General features: G+C 35.4%; 1 protein-coding gene across 1 annotated transcript in view; it reads right to left on the bottom strand.

Moving 5' to 3' along the window:
• The window catches only part of LOC128997971 (deubiquitinating protein VCPIP1-like), an 83,334-nt gene that overhangs the window by 38,513 nt on the left and 28,530 nt on the right, over window positions 1–16,291 (bottom strand). The window contains exons 5-6 of the mRNA XM_054423844.1: window positions 15,894–16,025; window positions 8,352–8,459 (exon numbers count right to left, since the gene is read on the bottom strand). Of these exons, the coding sequence (XP_054279819.1) occupies window positions 8,352–8,459; window positions 15,894–16,025 (240 nt within the window). The remainder of the gene's footprint in view (window positions 1–8,351; window positions 8,460–15,893; window positions 16,026–16,291) is intronic.

Below are 16,291 nucleotides of genomic sequence, written 5' to 3' on the forward strand. Positions count from 1 at the left end.
GTCAACTTGCTGATAATATGATGAAGAGGTGATCCCACAATATCCCTTAATTTGATGGGTAGCATTCACTGCGATGGGCCTGCCAGCGAACCATCGGGCTAGATCCCCATCATTGATTCCCCTATTTCGGAAAAGCTCTCCACAGTAAGATGTTGCTCTCATGGGCACTTACTTGTTCATAGGCCATGCTGCAGGATCTATGACGTCAATCAATCAATCAATCAAAATAACTTTATTCATATTGCACATTTTGTAAAGAATGGAGTCAGTTATAAAAACACAATATTAAACTTAAAACTACTTACAAAGAATATTGTTATTATAACATAATCAAATTTCAGGAAGTTGGAAAAAATCTTCTAATTTATACAAGGGTCTGTTGGTGAGAAATAATTTCAAACGTTTTTTAAATGAATTAAAATTACTTATATTTTTATATTGTCAGGTAAGCTATTGAAATATTTAACACCACTATAAGATGGGATTTTTTCATAAACCGATAAATTTTGTCTGTTGAACCAATTCATTACCTTTTCTGGTTGAATATGTATGAAAAGAGTTCAATTTTGGCAATCTTTCATGGTTTGATCTATAAAGCCCCGTTCACACGGGGCGAGTTTACAAGCTACACACCGGCTTTTTTACACGCAGCTAGTAAAATAGCTCAGTGTGAACGACGTACTCGCTCAAAAGCTGCTTGTAAAAAAGCTCTGGAAAAAGTTGACGCTGCCGCTACTTTACACGCCAACTCGCCAGCTTTTGAGCGAGTTGGCGTGTAAAGTAGCCCAGTGTGAACACAGTTGCTTGTGCTTGTGCGCTTGTTACTCAAAGATGTTGGAGGATTTGGTTCAAGCCAGCTACTGAGCGAGTGGAAAAAGCATCGTGTGAACGACTACAAGTGCACTCGCCGACATCTTTCCACACGTCTGCGCGTTAGCGTGTGGACAATCTCCGTGTGAACAAATACAAGCACACTCGCCAACTCGCCGGCTTCTTACACGCTGGCGAGTAGCTTGTAAACTCGCACCGTGTGAACGAGGCTTAAGTATAAAAGAGGATGTTTGTATATATTATGTATATATATTTGGCAGTGATAAACTCAGACACCGCTGAACCGATTGCCACGAAACTTGGTACATACGTGTAGAATTTCATGGAATAGGTTTATACACCATCAATTTTGTGATCCGTCCAATCGGCTCCGCCCCAGTGGCTCTGGAGTTTCCCATGTTAACCTTATGAGAAATGGAATTAATGAATCTTAACATCTGTTTCAATTTTTGGTTCTGTTCTATGATGTTCAATAGCATTAAAGTTACAAGGATTACCAACAGGGTGCAGCGTTATTATTTCTTCAAACAGCTAATTTGCAACCAAAAGGTGAGTGAGCATAGCGAACAAACTTCAACCTGGAGGCGAGTTAGCGTAGTGAACGAGCTAACCTGAAGGCAAGTGAGCGCAGCGAACGAGCTCCAACCTAAAGGTGAGTGAGCGTAGCGAACGAGCTCCAACCTAAAGGTGAGTGAGCATAGCGAACGAACTTCAACCAGGACGTGATTGAGCCGAATAGAAAGACCAAAAATATTGTCTACCCACTAGCATTAATATAAGAGCAATAATAAAGAATCGGTTATCCTTTGCACTATATGTGTTTCATTAGTTGTCGTACGTATTTTAATTTAGTTATAAGCACTTCATATACAATAAGACAATTAAACGTTACGGTACTTAAATTATAACTTAAATTATAAATAGTCAAAGGCAAGATAACGTCTGCCGGGTTCAGCTAGTTTAATATAAAGGGCTATTTGATAAATGTATAAGCTAAAAACAGTCATAATTCCTATTTCTTTAAACTGCTCTTTTGCAGATGTTTTTGACTTTAGTTTTAACATAATGCGAATTGCTTTTTTTTGAAGTTCCAGAATGCTATTTAGGTTAAAATTTGATGTGCCCCCATAAAGACACAACCCAAAAGAAATATGTGATTCAATTAAGGAATGATATAGATATACTATTTTTAAGGTTTTTAAACAAATTTTGACATCTGTCTTAATGCATGTATGCCTGAGTTGACTTTATTACAAACGTTTTCAACATGACTGTCCCAGTTGAATTTATTATTTACCCAGTTTTTATTATTTATATTTATTTACGTCACACTAGTGGATAGATTCACTGCCATATCCCCTATGTTTTTGGTAATTAGGCTGGTTGTTTGCCAGATTTCAATGGTAAGATTTTAAACTTCGGAAACTTGACAAGCATCTGATCTAGTGTTAACAATCAATAGTGGTTAGATGGTGAAGCCGATCTTAATGAATTGGAAAACATTCTACGCAGACGTTTATGCTCTTCAAACTAACTACAGGAACATTTTTTCTATAGCATGCGTTAGAAGATGTAAGCCAAAAACTGAAAGATGAATACAGGGATAGGTCGTGTATAATGGGTGGTTGGGATGAATCCTAGAATTTTCGGAACCTCAGACAACAATATTAGACTTAAAATTACATAGGGGGTTTTACTCTCATCACACCTTATAAAATAAACCTCTGGATGACCATCATGGAATAAACCACTATCGGATACTTCATAATCCATTTAAGGACAGGATCTATGTTCTTACCAATTTTAGTAATATTTCCCAACTTTAACTTTAATACTTTTTTCAATGAAATGGCGACCATACAAAGTAGGTAACAATCAATTGCCGTTATTGATTAATAAAAAAACACTATACGCACAATTTTGTTTTTTCCAAACTAACTACAGGTGCATTTTTGTATAGCATGCGTCGTTTAGGAGTTGTAAGCCGAAAACTGGTAAAATATTCAACCTTTTGGCCATGTTGATGTAAATATCTCAACTTTGAAAAGATACAGAGGCTAAACGGCTCGGCCGATTTTGACGTATTTAACACCAATTGACGCAAAATTAAATGCACTAAAAGACACTTTTGAACAACATTTCCCTTAGGACTGGTTATTTAGGAGTTATAAGCGAAAACCGAAAAAAGTGTGATATTTACATAGTTTTTCGATTCCCAAAACTTAAGCAGACTTCAGAATCTGTCGCAAACTCACAGGAGTCTTATTTGGGACCCCCAAAAGGTATTAAAACACTTTCCAGCTTTAGACGATTTGTTAGGGAGCACACCCTATATTTGATCTAATTTGCCTGGACTATTTTTTTATTTAATGTTAAACTTATTAGGGTTTGTTGATACAAAAAAAAAAAAAAAACAACCAATCATATAATATTTTACATGCGAATCATAGAGGTTGCTTAAAAATCAAAGTCAACTACGATACTATATTACTATCTTACAGGAATTAAATAGACCACAAAAATCTGTTTGGATAAATGGCATTGACCAAAGAATACTCTCAGAGAATACTAATGATTTTCCCCGAGGAAAGCTTGGTTCACACGTACTTTTAAAGAAAAAAATATTAATTCCGTATGTATACATATTTTATTTAAGACTTTATTATTTTGTGTTAAGAGGGTTCTCTGTTTTATTTAAGTGCGCGTTTGTTCGGTGTGTTTATACGAGTTTACTTTCTGCAGATAAAAAATGCTAGGTATGCGTTTTGCTCTAGCTATATATAATGACAGGTACCTATTTAAGACTAAAACTCAATCCTACAAAAGAGTCATATTTTATTTCCGAAAAAAGATACACTCTGTCTTTATTGAAAGGTGCAAAATAAAGGATTTTTAGATTTTAAACATTTTATATTTGTTTATTTGAAGATTTTCAAGGGAATTTAAATTAATAATTATTGGGTTTGGGGAATGTTAAACATTTGTGGGCTCTGAATCGAACTTGTGTCTACTGAAAACAGTATTATCGCAGTGATGCGGAGGATGTGAAGGGTAATTTGATATTCATAAAAAAAAATTGATTAATTTACTTGGCCTATGTGACAAAATGCAGTTTAAGAGTACATACAATTTTCCTGTTGGGTCTTGCTTAAGGAGATGGCGCCAATGCGATGACACAAACATGTCTCGTATATCTTCGGGGAAGTTCGGGAGCCGGGGGTGAGTTAGGCAGCCAATGGGAGAGCTCGAAACACACGGGTTAGGTGTGTGAGGTGAGCGGTGAGCAGGGACTAGGCTAGTCAAGGCAGTCGAGGGATAGCACCCTAGATAAACACGTATTTGTTTCGGCTCCGCATGTAGGGGTGATTAGTACAGTCGCGCTGCAGTGGACGAAGTAAACATGTTTCCAATTCGTGACGCCTACACATTATGTTGTTTTTCTGTGTTGTGAAACCGATATATGTGATGTTCTTGTTGTTAGCAACAATATAGGATAGTTCTGTTGTGTCTGTTTGCATATATCGACATTTCCCGTCTGTTTTGAGGGTGGATTTGATGACTTAGCAGCCTAGTTCTATCTTCAGGTTTACGCAAAGGCGGCGTCGGCATCAAAGAAAGATCTTGCTGAAATTGAACTATTCTTTCTGATACAACCGGTACGTCTACAGTGGGAGACCTTTGTCTGGATACAGCCCTACTGCGGGACCGTTTGGACAACACGTCAACGAGGGAACTTTAGAACACCACACAATCAGGCCAGATAGAATTTAATTTAATTTACTTACATAGCCATAAATATCAATAACTTACAATCATATAGGTAGTCTAATTAAAATTTTTTAACCGGTCACTAAACTTAACAATAAATAATAAGGAATAACATATTAATATATTAAAAACTAAGCAAAACCAATTTTAACAGCTTCGTGGATTGTTTAGGTGGTAGAATTTCCCGTGTTACCATACAAGTTTTTGCCGGCAGGAAATTTGTGTCACATGTTGTGGTGTGCATGTTAGAGTTTTACATTAAAGATTTCTTACTTTACTTTTTCTTATTTAAGATCTGCATGACTATTTAAGTTCCTGTGTAAGCTTTTGTTATTTTGTACACTATTTTTGTACCAACCTTTGTAATTAATAATTAGTTAATGTCATAGTTGGGAAAGTAAGTCAAAAATTCTAACTAGTTAGAAGTTATAAGTTAGTCCCGTAAAAAGTAACTGATAGAAGTTATAAGTTTGTTAGTTTAAAAAGTAACTGATTGAAGTTATTAGTTAGTTGAAAAACTAACTGATAGAAAATAAAGTTAGTTTTAGTAGAAATGAGTTGTTCGTTGGGCAGTTGTTTTAAAGTATTTTTTAATGTCACATCTTGGTTACTAATATATACTATAATATGAGTAAAGATTGCGCAAGATATGATTTAAAAAATGCCTCCTACGATTTCCTCCAATTTCAATACTATTGAAAATTGCTTGTATAATACATTTGCATTGTATGATGTCTTATTAACCAAAGGGATAATTAGGACTGTTCAAAAACATTAAGTGTTTTACTGCAAAACAATATACACTGACATTGAACTAAAAGTCTAAAGGAAAGGCCAAGGAGATTTGTATTTTTCGACGATGCACCGCACGAATTGATGCGTTATTACACCATCCCGTAATTATAGTTGCAACGTTCCACGATCCCAATGACTTAATGCAATAACGGTCGTCAGATAACAGATGTTATGTATCATGAGTTTTATATTGATTGAAGCTTATTGTGGACATTTTATAGATTGATCGTCCAAATTAAAAAGTTTTGTAGACTAAATTGAGGATAAGTGGATGTCTAACAAAAACAAATTGACTTTACTACTTAATTAATCGTAGTAAGACTGAAAATATTTGTAGGCTTATAAGCTCTATTTTTTACCTCTTGAACAAATCAAACACCTCGAGCAAGATCGGTCCCCTGGTACTTGTGTTTTAATCAAACATTGTGACATTTTACATTACTACAACATAAACAAATGACATAAAACTTGTCAGATAATGAACATCAACTAAAGACAATGTTTTGACTCTTGAGATGATATATCAATCACCAAACAAACATTTCCCCTTCCCACCCATCAGTGCTTGGGGTGTTGATAATGGCCGTCACTACCCTTCCACAGGCCCAATGCATTCTAAAGCAACTGGACTTTGACTTTCTCTTTCCCCACCCCCCGCGTTGTTTGTCTACAAGGGCACTGACCTCTCACGGCCGCACGCAACCCTCACTGATCACGTGAAATAAATAACCAGTATTTGAGATGCTTCCGCATAATTGGGAAAGTTAGTTGAAAATTCTAACTAGTTAAAAGTTATTAGTTAGTCCCGTAAAAAGTAACTGATAGAAGTTATTAGTTAGTTAATTTAAAAACAAACGAATAAAATAGAAGTTAGCCAAAAAAACTAATGAATAGTGCTATGCTATTCGATAGAATTTCTATTCGTTATTCCCAAGTATGGTTAATGTACTTTAGTTGTTGTCTTAATAGTGCTTTATTGTTATTTATTAACCATTGTAAAACTGCGCAAACAAATAATTGCCGATAGTAATGAGATTTATAAGTTAGTCTCCAACTCAAATTATGATGAGAAAAAAATCTTAAACTTAAAAATGCAGTCTGGTCCATCCCTAATCGTAATATAAGACACTTCTGAAATTGGAGTAAAATAACACGAGGATAACCCTCACCACTACCCCTGAGGACAAAGATCAAATCGTCAGTCTACTATGAGATCACCTGTTCTGAACAGTGTTTTTTAGTCAAGGGTGGCTCCAGGAATAATTTTTTGGGTAGGCATGACAAGGATCAAGAAGGAGTTTGATCAGGTTACAAGCGGTTGGAGGGGATTCCCAGCAAAAAGGAAGAAATTGAAAATTGTAAATGCAAAATAGAGTTTTAATGCTTTTCCTTTATTTGCATACACTGTAGACTTCCTCTTAACCGGACTCCTCGGGACCGAGGCCATTCCGGATAACGGGTTTTCCGGTTAAACCGACGTCCCCAAAATCTCCAGAACGGACCGTTTAAATGCATACTCTATACAGTATTTTACTTAAAATTAGGAGAATATTGTATTTGACACATATAATAATCATTGGTCTCAAATCTTTCCCACAAGAACAGTCGTTTCAGTACCGCCCACTTCCTGCCAATCTAGTCCGGTTAAACCGATGTGCTGATAAAAATTATCCGCATAAAGAGATGTCACTTCTACAGAGTGTAGTCCGGTCAAACCGATGTCCGGTTAAAAGGTGTCCAGATAAGAGGTCTACTGTAATTAAATGTCTTTACTTATTTATAATTTTGAAATATCTACCAAAACTTTGAGTAGGGCCCAGGCTTAGCTGACCCTCTGGAGATGCCTCTGCAATTATTTATTTACTAGCAGAGTACCCGTCCTTCGTACGGGGTTGGCGTATAAGTATAAAATGCTTATTGCAGTCATAATTGTGGTTTGCGTTTGCTATGGGAGAGGACACGTGCGTTATAAGAAAATTTGGTTTACTATAATGTACTGTAAACTATAGTACCTATAGAACATGTACCATAGCTATAATGTTCTATCTCTGCACCTAAACAATATAATAAAGTAAAGTTCTCACAGCTTTTTGTTGCTGTTTGCTTCAAATTAGCTGTTGTCATAAATGCAAAAAGAATTAATAGTGCTGCACCCTGTTGGTAAACCTTATAACCTTTTAATGCAATTGAATTCATAGAACCAACTTGTGTAATAGCTGGAAAAATTCTTCAATTCCTTTTAAATATGAATACTCATAAGTTAACATGGAAAATTCCAGAGCCACTGGGGCAGAGTCCGAGAGGATTTTTGAGATAAGAATATGTCTATAATGTTAATCGAGAATGTGAGTTATCATCATACCAAATTTTAACCCAATCCAACCAGTAGTTAATGTGTGATTAAACTTCAAACAAACAAACAAACATACAAACACATAACCTTTCACATTTATAATATTAATATGATTAAAATACATCACATAAGGAGGGCTTCTACAGGCAGGCAGGTAAATTGACAAAATATACATAGAATAAACGCAATTTCACCTATAAAAATTTATTAGTAGCTAAATATGTTTACTGGTTTAAAAGTCTACATGCCTAAAGTAGCAAAATGCTAGGAAAAATCGTTGGATGGCAGAACGTATCTTATGTACAGTATCGTACTCAACTCATCTAGGAAGGTGTTTACAGTGCAAGCCTCGCACTGGAACTATCATGCTTGTACCTACTTCTCCAAAACACAATTACTCCAAGTAAAACACAATTTAGGGTTGTGATAAGCCCATCAAGTCAATAGTTGATGTCAATCCCTTTCCAAAAGTACTTCTTATTTGGCCAAAAAGCTATGCCTAGAAATAAACTGGGTAAATCATTATTGCGGTATTTCGTAAAAAAAAGTGTAAAAACCCCTTGTCCAAGTTATCACTTACAATTTTTTATTTTATTTTACTCACCGATCAGGACGCAGTTTTTCTCATTAAATTTCAAATACTGCTCTAGTGCAGACTGGGGAAGCAGCCACACTTTAGGCAGAAGAGTCTTAGGAATTTGTGGCAGTGGCCCTGCAAACATTTACACATCCTGTTAATAAACATTAGTTGCAATGGGCTTGTGGCTGTTTTTTATCGTTCTTAATGGCTTTGTTTTAATTTAGTTGACTACATTGAAAAATACTCTATTATTTAGGGGATACGGTTTATCCCAAATCATACGTAACTTAGCACAATTAAAACAACGAATTGCAAGGTAAAATTTGAAAGGACATTTATATTAAATGTTTAACCTATTTATATTTGTATTTAGTTTAACCTGTGCTTCGCAACAGAATGCGAATGCAGGGGATAATAACGAGGCTCTATAAATGTACTGTAAAAACAGTTAAACACATACCACTGTTTGTACAGGGGAATATCAACTGTACCGTACTGCTTATTTTTAATATCACTTCCGTTCATGAATGCATGTTTTAGGGATGGTCAAGTCTCGAAATTTCGGGAAATTTTAAATCTCGTTACACGAGACGAGATTTCTTTTTGGCTGAGATTTTTATCGAGACGAGAATAAAAAAAATAAAAAAATTAAAAACGCCTGCAGAAAGTCAATGAAATACCCGCAATACAGGAGCGTGTTGTAGTTGCGTTTCCTTTGCGAAGGCGTTCTTATTTAATTAATTCTATAAATGTAAATATTACTTTAATTATTTTAATAATATTACTTTAATAACATTTGAGAAGTTTTGTTAAGTGTAAGCAGTGTGAGGAATGTTTTATTACTATAAAAAGTCAAAACAAGTAACTATTTTATAAAAATTAATATTGCTTTTATTTTATGATTTATTTTATTTTAGGATAAGTTGAACTCTATCCTAACTGATATCACTATGTTTCCTAATCGTAGCCATTTTTAATAAGTTAGGCGTGATTAATAAAAAAAATGTTATTCTAATGTTAAAAGATTGTAAATATTCTTGCCTATTATCATTATTTTTGTATTTAAACAGTCATCTAACAATGTTACAAAATCAGGTAAAAATTTTGAACGTGCATTTCCCGTTGTGTATGAGAAGGGAAATCCCGTCTCGAAATTTTATGAGAAATAAAAAATCTCGTCTCGTCTCGTCTCGAACTAAAAATTCAATCTCGTCCATCCCTACCCATAACATACAGCCATGTGGTTGTGTTTGTCAAGAACAAAGGTGACCAACAGAAAGGTGAACAAAGGTGACAGATCCATGGAACCAGGCGTGCTAAACCACACTGTTATTCGTGTGAATTATTCCACTTGACTTCTCCCATGAGTTCTAAGGGAAATTATTCCACAGCGATTGGAAGCGGCACCTTAGTGTGCACAGTTCCATTTAACTTCATGTACAGAAGTCAGGTGGGGTATTTCTGGACTGCGTGGCACGGACAGGTTTGGCACACTTGAGCGTGCGATATGCTTTAATCAGAAAACTATCACATTGTAGGTTATTTGGGGGTGGGGGGGACTACTTTCAGGGCTGATATTTTTATGACTTTTCATACAAAAATTACGGAAAGTAAATAAAGATACGTCTTATAACACTTAAAACATATATTTACGCTTAAACTGTTACTCACAAGACGGTAAATATACAAAAGATGGTAAGTGGTGATCGATTTTGATTGGACACTCCAATCATCATCAGACCCAATAGGCGAATGACAAGAATCTTGAATGGCGTCCCTTCTTATACCCTATTGGCTACCGGAAACACCGGCCAATACATTTTTATAAGTACAACGGGAATCGAAATTTACTTGTTCATTAATCAACTTATTTCTATTTTTACATTTTTCCTTATAAATATACAATTCTTCCCAAGCATTCATCACATATCCCTTCTTACAATTCTTTAAAATACATAGATTATCCTCCATTTTTCCTATTGAGTGTCCATTTTGTAACAGGTGTTGTGCGACGTTTGATCTTTCTGGTTTGTTGTTTCTCCATGCGGATATGTGGTTTTTGAAGCGGTTGACGAAGTTCACAGTCTGTCCAATGTAGAAGCTATCACAATCGTTACAATTGATTTTATTGATGCCCGATGCGTCGAATCTGTTACAATCTTCTATTTTTGGGTGCAGTATTTTACTCATGGTGTTCTGAGTCCTGTAGGCTATCGAAACTCCGTATTTCTTGAATCTGTTAGCAGTCCTTTGTTTTGTAGTCCCCGTGTAGCTAAATGTGACATATCTGGTGTTTTCCTCTTTTATCTCTTCTAAAGTTGTTCTGCTGTGTAGCGTATTCTGTCTATTGAGTTTTTTTTTCGTCTTTCTTGCGATGTCCTCTATTGTCTTGGTTCGAAAAAGGGTCTGATGGGTACATTCTTCTTGTGTATTTTCGGGACCCCTTTCATCACGGGTGCTTTGGAATTTAGGATGTTCATCTTCTGTCTACATTCTTCGGTAATCACTCTGGTGTATCTCTTCACGACGTCGGACAGCTCTTTTTGGTACTTCTGCGTTGGATCCTTTTTCAGCTCTTTGAAGTTATTTTCTTTGATGAAATCTTCAGTCTTCTTTATATATTCTTCCTTTTCAAGCACTACTATGGCGTTGCTTTTGTCCACTTTCACGACGATTGAGCTATTCTCTTCCAGCTTCTTCTTTATTTCGTTGCAGGTCTTCAGTTCTTTCTTTCTGCTGGGATCTATGGGTCCTTGGCTGGTGAAAGCGTTTGTTGTCACTTCCTTCCGAACAGCATAATGGTCTACGTCTCTGAGTGATTTTACCACTTACCATCTTTTGTATATTTACCATCTTGTGAATAACAGTATAAGCGTAAATATATGTTTTAAGTGTTATAAGACATATCTTTATTTACTTTCCGTAAATTTAATAACACGTACAATGCTGATCAAGAAGTTATTTATACAAAAATTGTCAATGCAGCCCTAAAACAAAAAAGGTTGGAGACCCTTGTACTGTCCGCGAGAGTAAAGAAGTCCCTCGAGCCAGAGCGATACGCAGCTATGTTTGGAGGTTATCGCGCACTATTTGCAGGCGCTAAGCATCTGAGTGCCTCGCCTCGATAGCTGTCTGTAAACAACTGTTGTAAACATAAATACTCATATCTTTGTTTTGGTAAGTGGATTATCATCATGTGGTCACGCCATTTGATTCAGTGCATTCTCGTATGATTGCGTATTGGAGTTCTGTTTGGTTTTGGACAGTCCTTGCAGCTCAAAATGTGGCGCTACTATATATACAGGGTGTTCAAAAAAGGTGAAGACATATTTTACTTAGTGATTCCTTGGGTCAAAATAAAGAGAAAATCAAGAATAACATTCTTTCCAAAATCGCTTTGTTAACCAGATATCCGCCCGTTTGTATATTTTACATAAACAATATCTTTTAATATTTTCAACCGATCTTTATGAAACTTGGTCTGTAGGTTAAGGTAGAGGAGACCCGTGTTCGAAAAATATTTCATCTTGATTCAACCTAAAATCTCAAAATGGCGGCCATTTAAAATGTTTAAACTTAAATTACTAAAGAATGGCTGATTTTATGAAAAAATGTCAAAAGTACTTTTATTTAGCATTTTTAATTACCTATCAAACGATACGATAAGTTCAAAAAGATCAAATAATAAATAGCTGAAAACGCAAGAAGGCTGATCATTATTTTTATAGACCCACTTTCACTCGTGTTTTGAACGTTACTTTTCAGAAAATTTAAACAGTTGATAAAGCGATACCAAATATTTGTTTGTTTACGTCGGCAAAATCTAAAAAAGATAGTTAACATTCTTTTGCCGTAGTAAATAATGTAATGATGGATTTTCGCAGGTGATAAACATGGAACGAAAACAGGTTATTTCACAGTAGTGTAGCAAAAAAAAAAAAAACTATTATCTGTTTTGAGAGAAAGGATTAATTTTAAATGGATCGAATGGGCACTTCGGCGTCTTTTCAAAGATATGGGGTTAAAGAGGAAGAAATACGATTCCAAAAGAAAATGTTTGATTGAAAGGCCTGACATTATTAATTGGAGGTTTAAGTATTTGCGAGAGATGAGGAAGCTAAGGGAACAAAATAAGAAAATTTTCTATCTGGACGAAACTTGGATGGGCAATGATTTAACGTTCCAGAAATGTTGGCAAAGTGTAGACGTCGATGGTGTGTTACCTGATATTAACGCGTCGTACGAAGACGGTTCTAATTGTCCCGCGAAACGTTCAAGCGTAACGCCTTCAAACTACGAATAGGCCGGAGCTCAGGGGACTTCTTTACTCTCGCGGACAGTATTACAGGTCATTGTATGCTAGACGGTTTCCTGTTGAACACTGGTCTTTATAAATACAACACCTTCAATCCAAATTTCATTAAAACCAGACAAAAATTATTGCGTTTGCGGACGTATATACAGTCCATACATATACAAATTTTGGTGTTTTTGGTCTCTAGAAACATTAAAATGTATTAGTATGTCGGTCCCGGGTCTAGGTCATACCGTGCCACCTACGGTAGTAGCTACTTCCCTGTAGGGAATTTGCTAATAAAGTTTGTCCTATAAGAAATAAAAAATTAAATACCCCCGCCGCAGAAAACCTGCAGACTAAGAGAGTTTATACTTGTCTGATTACATTTTTACTAAAATATTTCCATAAATAAGACATATTTATTCCCAAATTAAATAACATAAGATTTAACGAGTACTTAGGTTTCCTGCTATGGGGAAGGTAAAAAGTGGTTTTTGACCAAACTTTTATAGCAAAGGATGAAATAATTGAATTTGCCAAATTTTATCAACATCAACAATCAACATATATCCATAAACAAACAAATTACAACATTTTTAATTTTCTACATAAGAACAGAAATTTTAAACTTACACTTTTTAAATTTTCTCTGTAACCTTTAGGCGTACCGGTACAACAGAGCTTCAATATACTAAATTATTTCATTTTTTTAAGCTCTACAAAACGGTTTGGAAAGAAATTGCAAGATTTTATTTTTTTAGGGTAAAAATGAGAAAAACTCATTTTTATCCTATAAAACCCCCCATAAACCCCCGTTCCCATGGTCCGATCATGCTGGTTCGCTCGTTCGAATAAATGTAGGTTTACACGCTTATACCGAATTTTAGCAAAATCCGATAATTTTCGCTTGAGTCATCGCGCTAACGGACACATATATAAATATAGGTACAAGCTTAATTACCGTCAATATATAAATATAGGTACAAGCTTAATTACCGTCATCGGTTCTGGTGCAGCCTATTATAATAATAAATTACTTTCAGTTTACTATCGTAGTCAATGACAATTGTTTCCTAGCACATAAAAGTCTTATCAGATGTTTGTTGATCTTCATAATTTATTAGTAGGGTATTGATGCAATAAAAAAACCCCATTAGCAGTCCCAAATCCATTTCATGACAATAATTGTTGTATTCAAGTACTTCCAAGAACTGTTAAGTTTTATCACTTTTATTTCTTTACGACTTTCCCCAATTCTATTTTATCATAAAAATAATAGTTTTATGATGACTGTTAAATGTTATCTCTAACTCAGTCAGTATTTACGTAAATTTCCATAAAGCTGTTTATGGCTACATATTAAACTTGTAACTAATCAACAATCTTATTTTATAAGTTAAAATATTTGTTATAGGCCTAGATATTTTATCTTTCTATTGACAAAACCACAAGCCTAGTTGTTGTTTGCATAATTTTTTTGTCGTTATGCAAGCCTAATCGGTCTCAAATTATGTCATTGCATGTTCTGTATCTTGTCTTATATTAGATGTGGCTGTTTTAGGCTTAAATGTTTTCTTTTTAGTTTCCTGTATTTTTTATTCTGTTGAAGGTACTTTATGCAATCTAAATCTTATGAACTAGATAGTGATTTTGCTACCCTCATTGTAACCTAATCAATTTATATATAGGCCCTCCTAAATAATTAGGTCTAGACTGTCAAGACTGTCCTGGGTCTTTTAATTCTATGGAAGAGCTTTAAAATATACTAAGAAAATTGAATTGAGTCTGAGATAAACTAATGATTGATATGATTGATATTGTGGATGTTAACTTTGTAAATGAAAAGTCAATAATCTTACCCTGTGATAATCCAAATTTTATTTTCAGAAAAAAACTTTGCAAGAGTTGTATCCATCTTATAACTAGTTTTGAAGCTGATAAAAAAAGATGCTCTTTGCCATTACTTCATCATAACCTCCAAATGCTTTTGTTTTTAAAAATTTAAAAAACAACTAGACATTGTGTTGGTTGGAAATAATTTATCAGTTGTGTTAACACGTTCGCGGCGGCACGTCAAATGGCGGGCGTATCCCCAGTGCGGCGCAGCCCTCAGCGCCGAACAAACCCGATTGTCGCGTGTGATTGGCTTTCCAATTTCGGTCTGACGAATAGCAAATAACGTGCGAGGATGTCCTGCTTTACAACGAGAGTCGACGTAGTTTGCTAAACACCCACAAATAGCAGCACTGCTTGGAACGTAGCCGGTCCCATTGGAATTGTATTGTCAAATGGAGGGAAAAAGACGGGACAAAAAGTAGATTCTTGAGATTGCCAGACGGGGATTTTACGGGGGAAATTTACTACCAACCTACACCACAACAAAATACAGTATACTATTGAGCAGTGCTGTGCGAGGTTTCAAGTTTCCAGCTCTAATCCTGGCTTAAAAATAAAATCATTTCGTACTGCATTGCAGCTTGGGAGCGATCGCACCCACCAGGATGGCATTAGGGTTCCGTATGGGAGCGATCGCTCCCATGCCGCCGCGAACGTGTTAAACTATTTTGTCAATAAATGTTTCAAATATGTTTATTCCTGAAAACTCTTATCCTATTTTTAAAAGCACTTTTATCATGGCTATTCAAAGTATCTCAGAGTAAAATAGGTAAAGCCTTTATCTTAACTGTGATTTTTCTTGACACAATCCTCGTAGTAGTAAAAGGTTATGTTTTAACAATGTGTGGTACAGTAATTGTTGTTAGAAAACAATGAATGTAGGATACCATCCATTTTCATAGTAATGTCAATGTATTAAAGTTAAAAATAATGGTTTAAATACAGTTCTGAGCAGAAAACCGCAAAAATATGGGTATCCGCGTACCGTACTGATTTTGTACCGAGAACCGAGGTACAAAATATTGTACCGTACCGACCTTAAATTTTCTGTACCGCAGACCCCTAATATATATGTTAGTATGTAAATTCTCTGTTTTTACCGACGTTAAGCAAGGCAGCGTGCGCTAGGCTGTAAAGAAGCCAATGACATTGACTATGTAAAGAAACACCTAAAAAATCCATTGGTAATTTTTATGGTTTCAAAACTTTAGGATAGAATATAAGGTGCTTGAAAATACATTTAGAGGAGTGTTACTACTGGGAGAGAATGAGTTACTGTAAATAAACCATTAGTTGTACAAGGTTTTTGTAAAACCCAACAACTTGACAGTCCTGTACCTGTTAAACTCAGAGAACAATTTTCTTTTACTTACGTTCTTTGACAGGGACAAGAGGAATGTAGTGGTTCCTCGCGCCACTGCTCCAGGCAATGCATAATGGAGGGTTTAGTTGGCCTTCTTTGTTGCAGCACTTATCAGGAGTAAACAATCCAGGCAGGTACAAAGCTAAAACACACAAACTCATACAGTTAGTTATTGGATAGAGGAGATACATTTATGAAGAACTTACCCAATAAAATAATTCCAGGCAGTTTACACAAAAGATCACAACACAATTAGCTAGATATCTTGCTCCTTGGGACTTTTTCAGAATGAAGTGCCTTTTGACTTCCTGTGAAAAATCAAGGGTGTAGGGGTGAAATACAGTTTCCAAATGTGTTGTGAACTTATTGTGTGCTATTTAACTGTCTGTATTTTTACATACCCTGCCG

The sequence above is a fragment of the Macrosteles quadrilineatus genome, unplaced genomic scaffold, assembly GCF_028750875.1.
Source record: "Macrosteles quadrilineatus isolate MER2022 unplaced genomic scaffold, UCM_ALF_1.0 Scaffold_7__1_contigs__length_78375512, whole genome shotgun sequence".
Taxonomy (NCBI): Eukaryota; Metazoa; Arthropoda; class Insecta; order Hemiptera; family Cicadellidae; genus Macrosteles; species Macrosteles quadrilineatus.